This window comes from Ursus arctos, unplaced genomic scaffold (assembly GCF_023065955.2).
Source record: "Ursus arctos isolate Adak ecotype North America unplaced genomic scaffold, UrsArc2.0 scaffold_20, whole genome shotgun sequence".
Taxonomy (NCBI): Eukaryota; Metazoa; Chordata; class Mammalia; order Carnivora; family Ursidae; genus Ursus; species Ursus arctos.
The window spans coordinates 56,675,365-56,689,755 of NW_026622875.1; the positions used below are offsets into that span (position 1 = coordinate 56,675,365).

Here is a 14,391-nt window from a genome sequence, read left to right on the forward strand (position 1 = left end):
TCAAACATCAAAAATGGAGTCAGACTCCATTACAGTTTCCCATCTTGGGATGGCACCAGGTCTCAAGTCACTGCCTCCATGATAAATTAGCATTTTCTTTTTGCCTTTTTAGTTACTTAGATATACCTATTAACAATTCTAAGTTCTTTTTCTTAAAATAATCAGTATGGTTTCTGGCTCCTGACTATAAGCTGGGTGATACAAGTCCTCTTTGCTATTCGACAGGGTTAGCATTAGCTTAATAGGTGTGCCAGTTGGGCATATAAACATTTACTCCTCTTCCTTTACTTACCTAATAAAATGCAATGGCTGACTAAACATCTCCATCTACAGGATCCCATTTCTTAAACTTTTCTTTCCGTTTCTTAAACTTTTGAGTCTAGAGCTCTGGTTTCACTTGCTATTTTTAGGCAGAAAGGTTAAAGAAAATAGAGCTCATAATTTCCTATAAACTCTATGTCTTGGACATCATGTGTCAATACACACAGAATATCCTCAATCTTTTTAACAGGATGCATGGTATTCCATCAAAGATGCACCAGGACTGTTCAACAATTCCTTTACTAATAGCCATTTGTGTTGCTATTCATTTTTGTAGGTGAGGAAACTAAAGCCTTGAGAGATTAAATGGCTCACTGTAACATTATATAAATGGCAGAACCAGGATTTCTATAAAATTGTAAGATGTCACAGCCCATGCTTAAAAACATTTTATTTTTAAGTATTTTAAGCACAGTTAAAAGAAAAAAAAAACACACACACCACACTATCCTGTTAGGCAACATGTGACCCATCTATATCAATTTTTAAAATGAAATAAAACACAACTGCAGCTTGCATTACCTTCCCTTATTCCATCAGCAGCTCCTGCCATGAAAAGGAAGAACACAACTTTCACACAACATTCCAAACCATGATTTTATACTATTCATCATATAATTTGAATCCACAGGAATATATTATTGTGCAAAACAGTAACAACACTGTTTACTATATGCCAACAATGCTTACATGCCAGCCACTAATCAAAACAGTTTATTACATGCATTATTTCATTAACCATTCCCCCGTCCCCAATTATCTTGTGAGGTTGGCAACTACTAATCCATTTCATTAAAAAAGTTAAACACAAATTAAGTTTAATAATGTGTCCACAGATACACCGTATGTTTAATTTTACATAAATGGTATATTGTACATAACTTCTGCAACTTTCTCAGCATTTTTTATTTATCTGTGTTGAAAGATGTAACTCTAGTTTTTCATATTCACTTCCCAAAGTACCAAAAACAACCCTTTTTTTTCCCCTGTTGATGGACATTTAGGCTTTTCCCAATCTTGCTACCTAAACAGTACTGCAATGAACAGTTATATACAAATGCCCCTCCCTACACGAACCTCTTCTAGGGTCTACCCAGGAGTAGGGCTGCTAGCGGTGTGCACGACATCACGAGACTGCAGACTGTGCAGCACAGGAGCTGTTACAATTTCCACTCCCACAGCAGTGAGTTCCCACTGTTCTACACACATACCCATACTAGGGCTTGTAAAATGTGTCATCTGGGGGAGTGTGAGAGGCCCATTATTAACCCATATTTCCTGTGCTTTCTTCTCCATACATGCCTCTGTGTGGGCTGATGGTCTGTCAGCAAGGCAGAGGTCAACCACACTGGACAACTGATTCAAAGACTTTCCAATACCTACTTCTCTCTGGGGGAGTCCCAGCTCTCTGGCTCTCCTCAGCCCCAACTTTGGTTCTTCCTAGGCAACAAAAGCAAGCAAGGCAGGTTTCAAAGAAGCCTACATGTTCTCCAGGCCAGAATGGGGACGAAAGGAGAACTGGTGGCTGAGGCAGTCAGAAATTGTCAACTGAAGCCACATGGCTTGGAACCACCTACAGTTGGTGCTAACTAGTGCGCTTGTGGGTGACCTCCAGTCAACACTGTACTCAGGGCCCCTTCAAAACACTCCAATCCTGACTAAGCTGAACTAAATTCCATACTCCTTAATACACGTAATTTTGTACAAAATCTCTGTATGGCAAAAAGATAAATAAGCACCCAACCCAGCCTCCAGAGTGCCCCGTCTGGCTGCAGCAGCAGGCCTAACTCTTGGAAACCTGGACAACACCTAACAGAGTAAGACACAGGCACGAAGAGAGGTGGGGCCAGGGGAGAGGGCTTAGGGATGGCGAGGGTTAGCCTTGACGGATGAGGACCTGGGCCAGCATGGGATATGGTCTACACTCCTGGGGAAGGCAGACAGCACAAGTCAGGCCGGTCCAGGGGCGTTCAGGGGCGGGCAATGAAGTTAAATAGAACACTGGTTACACCAAAATGCTTAGTAGTTAACTCCTAGCAGTGAGACTTCTTTTAGCTAATCTGTATTTACTAATATTTCTATAGTCATCATATATTACTCATATAATTAAATTTATTTAAAAATTCAGGTTATTGAACAGACTCGATCAGTACAGTCCCAAAATATGAAAGGCTTACCTCAGTATAGAGTGATTTCTGTTTTTACTTCTTTGTACACTTGAAAATTTGGTTTGAATGTTTAAAAATAAGTATATCTCACTTCATAAAAATGGCACTAAGAAAACCTCTACTGCGGCAGGAATTCAGTGAGGTGACAGTGGCACAAGGAGTTGGGGGGGTGAAAATATGGACAGAAAAGGAGTATTTCCTCAGTTGTGGCATCAGATTTGAAGCTGAAGCTGACTTGGAGCTGCAGCTCTGTGAGGGCTCTGGTCCTAGAGATCAGCTACCTAACCCAGAGCCTTTGCACACCAAGCGCTCTTTCTCCAATCCTAGGAATCAGGGAGCTTAATTACTCTAATTTTATAAGCCAGAAAACAGATGCAGATGTTCAAGGACTTGTCCAAGATCATCCGGCCAAGAAAAGGCACAGTAAGCCTGGAACCCAGATCTGGTAACTCCAAGGCCTTCCCAGACCCTGGGGCCTCAGCACATGGGACTGTGATCCCTGCCCAGCCACATCTGGAGCCGGTTTTTGGTACTATACCAGTGATGGGACATCTGATTCCATGCCATGGGCAGCTGCTGCTCTAGGAAAAGGATGCAGAGCCAGGATTACCAAACCCTCCTGAGTATAAAGCGGAGTTGGAGCCAGAACACGAACATATGTCTGCCCTTCCTCCCCATCCTCTGACTATTCCACGTGACATCATCACAAAGTGTCAAGGTCTTCATTTTCATCTGCCCACAACAATCCAGAAAGGATGAGATTACTTGTACTCTACTGAAAGGACATTTTCCAGGTTGGTTTCTTATCACTATAAGAAATGGTCTGCTCCACCAGTGTGCCCTGACTCAAAGCAGTAACATGTAGTCTGAGATGGTCCTCAACTAACAAGTGAGATATTTTATTCTTATATTCATAATGTGAGCTCTTCAATAATCAGAAGCAATGACTACTTACACAAATTTTAGAAAAATCACTCCTTTACCCTTAATGCCATCGAGCTACTTCTTTTTGTTTCAAGTCAAGTTGGCAAATGAGATGGAGGTGCCTCCCCTACCAGGTCACCTCTTTTCCAGAGGGCATCAGTCATGTGAACTGGTACCTTTGGGTTGAACCCGATGCCAGCACCGGATCCAAAGTGCAAAGAAAGCTACGTGAAAGGTTAGAGGGTCCCCATAGTGTGCACAAGTTAGAGATGCAAGCAAGCACAATAATTAAACGTTTACAACTGTTGAGAGAGTCTCATTCATGGAAACTGATAGCAGAGATAACTGCATAAAAATCTCTCAGCTATATAATTTCACTGAGTCCTTGGGTCTGTGGTTAACCTTGTAAATGTAATTCAGATTCAGACCACATCACTCCTCAACTCAAAACTGTCCAAAAGCTCCCTACCTCCCTTTGAGGAAGCTCCAGCCCCAATGGAGACACATGATACATGGCTTGCCCCACTACCTCTCTGGGGCCCTCCCTTCTGCTGGCTCACTCCACTCTAGCCCAGGGACCTTCCTGCCATTCTCCAAGGACACCAGATAAGATTCCACCTCCTGTGCCTGGATCTAGAAACCCACAGGGTCCATGCCCTAACCTCTTTCAGGTCTTTGCTCAAGTTTCTCCCTCTCAGTTGAAGTCCTCCCTAACCAGCCTACTTAAAATTGCAACCCACCTCCTAATCCAGCACTGCCTTTCACTCTTATCTGATTCATTTTGTCCACAACACATATCACCATGTGAAGTACTATGTAACTCATTTGTTAACTGTCTATAAAGATCCAAGACGGCAGATCTTTTGTCTGTTCTGGTCACTGCTGGGTCTCTAGCACACACGACAGGGTCTGGGATATGGGAGGTGCTCAGCACATTTCTGTTGAACAGATGGCTCACTGTTGCCCACGCAGACTGTGGGGTGGAGACAGCGACGGGGCACTGGGAGAGCCCCATTCTCCAGGTGATTGAGTCCAACCCTGCTCTCTTCCATGTGCTGCTGAGACAACTCTATGCCCGTGGCAGATATCCAAAGCAAGATATGAAGGCCAAAACTGCAGCCAGAACTCCCAGGATGGATCTGGGGGAGACTGGGAGTTCCTGCTTCTGCTGCTGCTACTTATATGATCAAACAGAATATGCACTACCACAGGATTCAACCGGCCCCTTGCAGAAGCCACAGCCCATTACATCACAGATATTTTGTCAAACCACAAAGGGCAATGGTATCTGCTTTTACACTTATTACCTGGCTGGGGGCTCCAGGCCACTGTGCAAGGCCCAAGCTTCCAGAAAGGCCCCAAAGAACAGGTTACTGTTCTTCCCTAGCATCACGCTCCCCAGCAGGTAAGAAAGGAGATGCCCTGAGTTTTTGAATCCTCAGCATTCTCTGCCACCAGATTTGAAAATAGAAAGGGCTGGACCCTTTGTGAAGGTTTTTCCCATACTGCCCATAATTAAGGGTTCTCTAGCAGGGCCGCTGCTAGAAACCCCTCTCCCCCCACTGTCAGACCCCAAGCTAATCTCTAATATGGTTTTTCATATGCCGAGCCAAATTTGAAGACCACCTGAAGGTCTTCCCACACTCTCTGCATTTGAAGGGCCTCTCTCGAGTATGAAATCTCTTGTGGCTAATGAGCTGTGAGCTCTTGTTAAAAGTTTTCCCACAGGTGCTACACTTGTGGCACTTCTTCCCAATGGGTATGTTCTGGAGTCCGGTGATCCTGGAGCTCTGGTCACAAGCTTCCTCAGAATCTTCAAGGGGCTTCTCCCCACTTGGTTTTAATTCCTGTAAACTCACCCCTGTGTCCTGGCAGGAAGACAACCCAGCCAGGCTGCATTCAGACTGTGCCACTCTGGTGTGTTTTCTCTGATGAATGCAGAGGGTATGTCTTCCAATGAAATCTTTCCCACACCACTGACATTTAAAAGGTCTCTCTTTACTGTGGATTCTCTGATGATTAACAAGGCGATGTTTTCTATCGTAAGATTTCCCACACAGATTACATTTATAGCGCTTCTCTCCACTGTGTATTCCCTTATGATCTAAAAGACTTCTTTTACGTGTAAAAGTTTTCCCACATTCTTGGCACCAAAAAGGTTTCTCACCAGCGAGCATTTGTGACTGCAGATTTGGCGTGTTTCCACTTTCACGGTACTCATACTGTTTTTCCAAAGAGTGAATCCTCTGATGACGGGAGAGGTTAGAACTCCATCTGAAAGCTTTCCCACATTCTCTGCACTTATAAGGCTTCTCTCTGGTGTGAATTCTCTGATGGATGAGGAGGAATGAGTGATTACGGAAGGCTTTGCCACACTGGCTACATTTGTAGGCTTCCTCTGTGGTTTGACTGCTCTGAGGGACTTGGAGAACTCTGTCCTGATTAAATGATGGCCCATCCTCAGGTTTTCTCTGAATGGCATGCTGCTTCTTATGAGCAATAAAGGCCGACCGATGAGTAAACTCTTTTTCACATTCACTACATCTGTACGGCTTTTCACCTGTGTGAATTCTCTGATGATCAATGAGGGATTTCTTTCGAGTAAAAGTTTTCCCACACTGCTGACAAGGAAAAGCTTTCTCTGTAACAGGGGCACTCTGGGACTGACTGCAGCTGGAGGTCTGTCTAAAGTCTTCTCTACATGTGTCTTGATCATAGAACTTTTCTTCCTGGTGCATTCTCATATGACGAGTAAAGTTTGATCTCCACCTAAAGGTTTTCCTACATTTGGTACATTTATAAGGTTTCTCCTGAGTGTGGACCCTTTGATGTTCAACAACATATGATTTACAGTGGAAGGATTTTCTACACTGGCTGCAGTCAAAGGGTTTCTCCCCACTTTGGTCTCTCAAATGATGATCAAATCCTGAGCTATAGGTGAGAGCTTCCTCATACTGATTAGACTCAAGAAATTTCTGCTTAGCATGAGTTTCCTGGTGTAGACGGTAGGCAGACATGCGTCGGAAAGCCTTGTCACATAAACTACATTTATAAGGTTTCACTCCAGTGTGAATCTTTTCATGTCGCACACAGTTTGAGCTCCACCTGAAAGCTTTCCCACACACCCTGCATTTAAATGGTTTCTCCTGAGTGTGAAGTCTCTGATGACATGCAAGATGAGAGCTATGACTGAAGGTCCTCCCGCAGTCACTGCACTTATACGATGTCCCCACCATGTGAAGATTCTGCTGTTGGTGATGTGAGCTAAGGCTGAAGTCTTTCCCACGTGCGTCCTTCGCATTTGCTTTTAGTCCAGCATGAATTCTCTGATGTAGGCTAAATCCGCCAACTATGCGCCTGAGCCCTTTCCCATATTCCTTGTAGTCATAGTGGCATGAACTCCCTCTGAAGTGTCTGCCACAGCCGTGTTTAAGGGATCGCTTTCTTCTGGGAACTCTCAAATATGTGGCATGTTTTAGATTACGACTAGTACTTCTTCCTGATTCTTCCAATTCTTTTTCTGTCCTATGACTGACATTGGTCTCTTCTTTCTTCACTCTTACTTGTACAGGGTTTCCACATTGTTCCTTTAGCCTGCTCTTCTTTTCGAAAGATTCTCTGAGCCCCATTCCCTCAGAAACACTCGTCCTCCAACATTCTGATGGCCCAGCTAAGGTTTCTGCTTCTTCCAAAGGTTCATGTTTTAAGATGAACTTGTTTGTTTTAATCTGGAGCTCACCTCCTGACACAAAATAAAACACAACACAATGTACTCTATTCCATACTTGGAAATGCAGAAAGCACCAAAGGATGGGGGGAGCGGGGGGGAGCCAAGATCTTGGCTGGTGAAGCTTTTGCTTGACTGCCAATACCTTTACCAAATAGTCTGGGAAAGCAAAACATGGAAGAGTGTTCCAGACAACAGGGTAGGGAGGAGGAGAAGCAAGGTAAGCACAGCAGCTAAACATATGCAGAAATCACATCCAGTTGAAAAACAGCATTGAGAAGTGAATGTTAAACAGTAAGAGAGGGGAGAGGAATCATGGTAAGAATATAAGAAGGCTCCCAAGAGCCCAGGGGGCTCCATGGAGGACTGGCTGAAGGAACTGGAAGTCAAGCCTATCATAGGGGCAAAGAAGAGGAGGAGTGGGATTAGGGTTCTTCAAAGGGCATGAAGGGGTAGGCACGGGCCAGGGGCCAGCAGGAGTGCAGCAGAGGGATGAGGAAGAGCATCACTGAATGGAAAAGACTGCAACAGTGAAGCCCTCCAGTGGGCAAGAACAGTTACTGAAAAGGTTTCTCGGGAAGGGGTAGGGCCAGAAACAAATGTCTAATGGGCCAGTCTGGAGAGGAGAAGCCCAGAAGCCCAGCACTCCTTAGCAACTCTGTTAAGGGTCTTCCTTCTAGCAAACAACAAAGTATATTCCCTGTGACTTACTTGGTGTAACAGACCTTAAGATAGAGAAAAGTAGATGTGAGAGAAGCAGGATCCAGAGGTTCTCTGAAACTCACCTGCAGGGGCAACACCTAGATTCCCCTTAGGCTGAGCTCCCTGGGCATTCAGGCCCCATGGCTCCCTTGCCTCCAACCAGGAAATCAGAACAGGTTTGGTGAATGGTCCCACTGCAGAAGAGAAGGGGATGGGATGAGATAGAAGGGTGGATAAATCATACAGAACTATTCTCCAGGACCCTCTCAGGCAAGGACAAGGGAAAGGCCAGGGAGGCTGGAGGAAGTCAGGACAGGAGGCCCAGACAGCCATTTCCAACGGCTCTGAGCAGAGACAAAAGAGGCTGAAAGAAGTCACAGCCAAAAGGATCACTAGGGTCCTCTGGAGGTGGGAGCCACATGACAACTCGATCAGTTCAATCAACCAACACCATGTGGGTGTCTAACTAGGAACTTGATATACATGACTTTTAATTATTATAATAATCCAGCAAACAGGCATCATTATCACCGTGTTTCAAGAGAGAAGACTAGGTAATAGACCAGGGTCAAAGCCCAGGTCAGGTCCCTGTCTAGACAGCATAATAAAAAGTAAGAAGGTAGAAGTAAAAGTGGGTAGAAGCATGAGGGTATCAATGTCTTACCCAGAGAAACCACGTTCCTGTAATTCTCCAGCATTACATCTCTGTACAAGTTCCTCTGAGCAGGATCCAGCCATCCCCACTCATCCTGGGAGAAGGTCATTTCCACGTCCTTGAAAGTCACAGCCTCCTGAAAGCACAGCCCTATGTCTGAGAGTCAGTTTACAGCTCCTGGCTTTTAGGAGAGAGCAACGGAAGGGCAGGCAGGATCTGAGTGAGCATAGGATGGATCTGGTAAGGGTGAAAGAGAGAGCATCACCCAGCAGAAGAACTCTGAGCTCAAGGGGGATAATCTGGTCTCCAGGACCTGGGTCTCTGGATGTGAGGTCACTGGACACAGAGACTCAAGATGAGGGGGAGCCTCAGGGACTCCATTAGGCAGCAATGCCGGGATGTCATGAAGGACCAAAGGTCTTATGGCTCACCTGAGGCTGGGATGTCAATGTGTCTCCTGGGCACACCTCTCTCTGGGAAAGGGCAGGCACCTCAGCAACAGGAGGCTCTGAAGGAGAAAAAAGAGCCATGAGAGAAGGTAGCCCAGCTCTTGGCACCACACTGAGGAGGCCCACTCTTCCCCCACAGAGGACTTCTGGGCCTATAAGCAGGTATGGCCTACTGTTAAAACACCCATTTCACATTTCCCCAGTGTCTGCTGAGGGCTGGGGAGTGAGGAGTGGGGGGTGCAATGGGAGGAGAAGCTAGGTAGACATGGGTTACAGAAGGGTAGAAAGGACACAGGGCTAAGCACCAAGACTGAAAGGGATTCTCATGAGAGGACAGATGGTGAAATGACAACACTACTTCGGGATGTGTGGCATACAGCTTAGAGCTAGATGGCATGTACCGGATTGCCCAGCCAGGAAGTCACACACTCCTATTTCATAGGGAGGCTCCAGGTGGTCCCCAAGAGTAGAGCTGCTCCTGAGAGGTGAAGCAGGGGGCCATATCTGTGAGGCTCGCAGGGCTCCTGTACCCATCCAACGTACATCTGGGCTCTGGGCAAGGGTTGGGTCCTGGCGAGAAGAAAATGTTGTGAGAGGATCCCTATGGGAATCAGAAAGCAAACTCAAAGAAGAGGCCACATGGCCAATCTTCAAGGGCAGGATCCAGGGAAGGGCAAGCCAGGCCCTTCACTACCTATAGGCAGAGGCAAAAGGAGGAGGAGAAAGCCCAGGAAGGACCCCCTCATCCCTTGGCCTCCCTGGGCTCTAATGTGGGCCATGAGGCAGACAGGTGGAGCCAGATTCCAGCTACAACATAGGAGAGCATCCAGCAAGGCACTGCTGTTGTGCCCCAGATGCTACAGCAACGCCTTCCCATCAGCTCCTCAGGCTCCACTCCTGGTCTGGAACTTAGAAATCAGAAAGAAGAAATTTATCCCTGAGTTAAAATAATAATGGTTCACTGCAGAGATGCAGACAGATAACATCTACCAAGTATCAGGAAATGCTCTAAGCACTACTAAGCATAGTGACCTCAAAGAAGCAGGACAGCTCCCAGATGTAAAGCTGACTGAGACGGTAACACTGCCAGAGAGGCAATACTACTTTTGAGAGTGAGCCATGGAACCACAGAAGAGAAAGTCTCAGCTACAGAAAACGGCAGTGCCCATCCAAGCAGAGACCCAGAAAGAGGCAGTCTTTACCCTGGGACTTCAAATGGTTCCAGTCTCTGAGGCAAGGCTATCCCTGATGTGGAAATGAGTACTGGAAGCTTTCTTTTTTTTTTTTTTTTTTTGCTTTTCTTTTTTTTTTTTTAAAGATTTTATTTATTTATTTGACAGAGAGAGACAGCCAGCGAGAGAGGGAACACAAGCAGGGGGAGTGAGAGAGGAAGAAGCAGGCTCATAGCGCAGAAGCCTGATGTGGGGCTCGATCCCAGATCACCGGGATCACGCCCTGAGCCGAAGGCAGACGCCCAACAACTGTGCCACCCAGGCGCCCCAGTACTGGAAGCTTTCAACCAATGAACTTATTAAGTTTTTTCTGGTCCTGTGGCCAAGACATTGACCACATTGATTTGGATGAATCTTAGCCTGAGGCCATGAAACATGTGATACCAAGCTACAGACAAAAGGTATGAACCTGTTCTTCCCACACCCTACCAAAAAGAGAATAAAGAAACAATACAAAGACGGAAGCAGACAGCCCAATGAGTTTAATGAGAACAAATTTTTGAGAACAAAATGAGTTTAATGAGAACAAATTTAATGAGAACAAAATCTCTCAGGACCTAGTTGCTCAATGCTGATGAACCACAGGGTGATTATGTAATTTTATGTGCATCTTGAGCCATTCTGTTCATTTTTCAGAATTTGGGAGGTATTCTCCCAGCCCGTTTTGTTTTCTAATTTCTTTTTTTTTTAATATTTTATTTATTTATTCATCAGAAAGAGAGACAGCACAAGCAGGGGGAGCAGCAGGCAGAGGAAGAGGAAGAAGCAGGCTCCCCGCTGAGCAAGGAGCCTGATGCGGGGCTCAGGCCTAGGGGTCGTAGGATCCTAGGGTCCCAGAGTCCTAGGATCGTGGCTTGAGCCAAAGACAGATGCTTAACTGACTAAGCCACCCAGGCGTTCCTGTTTTCTAATTTCTAACTAGCTTTCAACCAGGTAGGCCGGGTACGCCCATTTGGCAATGTTTTCGGGGATTTTCAAATCCTACACCTAGCTCTAAATGAGTTAAATGTAACCAAGCCACAATTTTGTACCTACTATGTACCTTATTTGCTTTAATCAATGATTCTTCGATCCTTTTGAATATCTTGGTGTTTTGGTAAAAATGATAAATGTTCTTTTACATTTTTTAAAACAGTAATCAATGTTAAGCAAAGGGGTTTTCTTTTTTAATAGTCATACCTTGCATTGATATATTACCATATACTGCTGGTGGATGTTCGGTCAGATGTGTTACTTGATTGACTCAATAATTTGATATTATATTTGGGAGAAGAGTATGTCAAATATGTTCTAGAAATCTTAAAGGTAACTTTCATTTATGAATGAATCATATATGTAGAATTACACATATATTTGTTGAAAAAAAATTTAAAGAAGCCTACAAAAATGATAAACGCTTTTACAAAAGAACAAAATAACCTCCAAATCTATAAGCATTGAGAAACTCACGTGTGCGGGGCAGAAGTGGCAGGCAGCGCTCACTTTCACTGACCGGCTGCTCTACCAGCACTGGGGCGGTCAGGTTTCCCAGTGCTAAAGCTGGGGCTGGGCACATGGTGGACATTCAAATATACACTGAATAAATTCTCATTGTTAGATCAGTTTTGCACATTCTTTTCAATAAACTGAAGCTCTGAAAAAACATGAGCAATGCTTGAACAATGAGGCTATGAAATAAAGTCTTCCAATTTCTTGGGCCTGGGCTGACCCTCAATACTCTTCTTACCCCTGACCCCTGCAGAGAACAAATCCTCAAAAGAAAGAAGGAACATGTTGCAAGTGCACTGCATTTATAGGTCTTACCGTGCACTTAGAAGCCAGGAGTCCTAACTCTAACAGCAAGAAAGACATCACTCCCACTTAACAGGTCAGTACCAAGTCAAATTAGATATGTGGAGATGGACTTGCATAATGTAAGTCACTGTGTCCTAAAGCTCATTACTGTTATCTACAGATACTTGCTGACCCTCTTCCTGGAGCCGGCTGTCCTCTGGGAAGGTGGGAAGGGCTGCCAGCTCAAAGGTCTTTGGCTCAGGGTCTAGTTCTCAGCTGCTCAGGTGCTGTGGGAATGAGAAGGGAAGACATTCCCTGCCTTCCTCAATGCTGAGGGTTCAGAGGCCCAACCCACCCACTCTAGACGAGCGGCTGGCTGACAGGCAGAGTTCACTGGGCACCACACACTTGCTCACACTCACCCTCCATGGTGTTCCATCGAAGTCCCTCTGCAGTTCCTCCAGCAGGGCCACAGCCTCCCCACCACTCTCAGGGTGATGCAGCTGTACCCAGGTCCGGAGCTCCCCGGGCAGGATGCTCAGGAATTGCTCCAGCACCAGCAGCTCCAGGATCTGGGCCTTGGAGAGGATGTCAGGCCTCAGCCACCAGCGGCAGAGCTCCCGGAGCCGGCTGAAAGTCTCTAGGGGCCCAGAAGATTCATGGTAGCGAAGCTGCCTGAAGAGCTGGCGAAACAGTTCCTGGCCAGAACGGTTGAGTGTCTGTGGCCTGGCAGCCTGCACTGAAGCGTAGCCTTCATCCTCTTCTTCCTTCTTTACCATCTGAAGACGCCCTCGTTCCCTTGAAGCCTGGGCCTGAGCTGGATGGACAGCATACCATCTGCCTGGAGCCATCACTCCTGCTCAGGGTCTACCCAGCAGAGTGCGAACCAAGTCTATGTCAGTCGTGTCGCTGCTGGGACCTCAGAAGTTTTTCAGCACCGTAGTGGGTAAAGCCATTTGCTGGGACATCAGATGTCACTGGTAAGAGACTAAAATAACCAATATTATTGTTCAGGAGGCATGTGAGAATGATGGTGCAGTTAGATCCTGGTAGCCAGGATCATCTTGGGATGTATGAAAAGAGGGCACATGAAGATTTGCACAATCATGCCTGCCAATATTAAGTAGACCAGGGCTAGACTGTCACATACTGTGGCAGACTAAGAAAATATCCCAGACCACAGGAAAACATGTACAGGGCTTGTATGCTAAAAATTACAAATGGCTGATGAAAGAAACCAAAGATCTAAATAAATGGACAGACATACCATATCATATACTGGAAGACTTGACACAGTAAAGATGTCAATTCACCAAAAGATCTACAGGTTTAATGCAGTTTTTTGTTTATATAGGCAAGATTATCCTAAAATTTATGTGGAAAAGCAAAGGAATTACAATAGCTAAAACAATTTTTAAAAATTAGAATGAAGTATGAGGAAATTGTCTTTTTAATTTCAAGACTGTGGATCCAGCAACTGCACTACTAGGTATTTACCCAAAGAATACAAGAATACTAATTCAAAGGGATACATGTACCCCAATATGCAGCATTGTCCACAACACCAAATTATGGAAAGAGCCCGAGTGTCCATCAACTGACGAAGAGATAAGGAAGATATGGCGTACATACACAATGCAATATTACTCAGCCATCAAAATGAATGAAATCTTGCCATTTGCAACAACACAGATGGGGCTAGAGAATATTATGTTAAGTGAAATAAGTCAATCAGAGAAAGACAAATACCATATGATTTCACTCACATGTGGAATCTAAGAAACAAAACAAATAAGCAAAAGGGCAGGGGGAGAGAAAGAGAGAGAGGGCCCAAACCAAGAAACAGACTCTTAACTATAGAGAACTGATGGTTACCAAAGGGGATGTGGGTGGCGGGATGGGTGAAATAGGTGATGGGGATTAAGGAGTGCACCTGTGATGAGCACAGGGTGATGTGTGCAAATGCTGAATCACTATATTGTACACCTGAAACTAATATAACACTGTATGTTAACAAACTGGAACTTAAATAAAAACTTTTTTAAAAAAAGAAACTGTGAGGGGTGCCTGGGTGGCAGAGCAGTTAAGTGTCTGCCTTCCGGCTCAGAGCGTGATCCCGGCGTTATGGGATCGAGCCCCACATCCGGCTCTTCCGCTATGGGCCTGCTTCTTCCTCTCCCGCTCCCCCTGCTTGTGTTCCCTCTCTCGCTGGCTGTCTCTCTCTCTGTCGAATAAATAAATAAAATCTTTAAAAAAAAAAAAAAAGAAACTGTGGTACTGGTGGAAGAAGAGACACATAAATCAGTGGAAAAGAAAAACCTGAAATAGACCAACACAAATATGCCCAACTAATTTGTAATATCGAATGTGACTTTACTAATATTGTAATATAATATTTTAAAATATCTCAAATAAGCAATCCAAAACAAAACAAATGCTG

At 45.1% G+C, this 14,391-nt stretch overlaps 1 protein-coding gene across 3 annotated transcripts in view; it reads right to left on the reverse strand.

The window, feature by feature from the left end:
- Window positions 1-692: 692 nt before the first annotated feature.
- ZNF445 (zinc finger protein 445) overlaps window positions 693-14,391 on the reverse strand; it is a 29,864-nt gene continuing 16,165 nt past the window's right edge. For 2 of the 3 annotated variants that reach the window (XM_048216082.2, XM_048216083.2), the window contains exons 2-7: window positions 12,374-12,939; window positions 9,348-9,516; window positions 8,929-9,005; window positions 8,507-8,633; window positions 7,926-8,036; window positions 693-7,155 (exon numbers count right to left, since the gene is read on the reverse strand). In XM_048216082.2, the coding sequence (XP_048072039.1) occupies window positions 4,991-7,155; window positions 7,926-8,036; window positions 8,507-8,633; window positions 8,929-9,005; window positions 9,348-9,516; window positions 12,374-12,802 (3,078 nt within the window). In that variant the 5' untranslated portion in view covers window positions 12,803-12,939 and the 3' untranslated portion in view covers window positions 693-4,990. The remainder of the gene's footprint in view (window positions 7,156-7,925; window positions 8,037-8,506; window positions 8,634-8,928; window positions 9,006-9,347; window positions 9,517-12,373; window positions 12,940-14,391) is intronic. The other variant, XM_048216084.2, reaches the window with a different exon arrangement.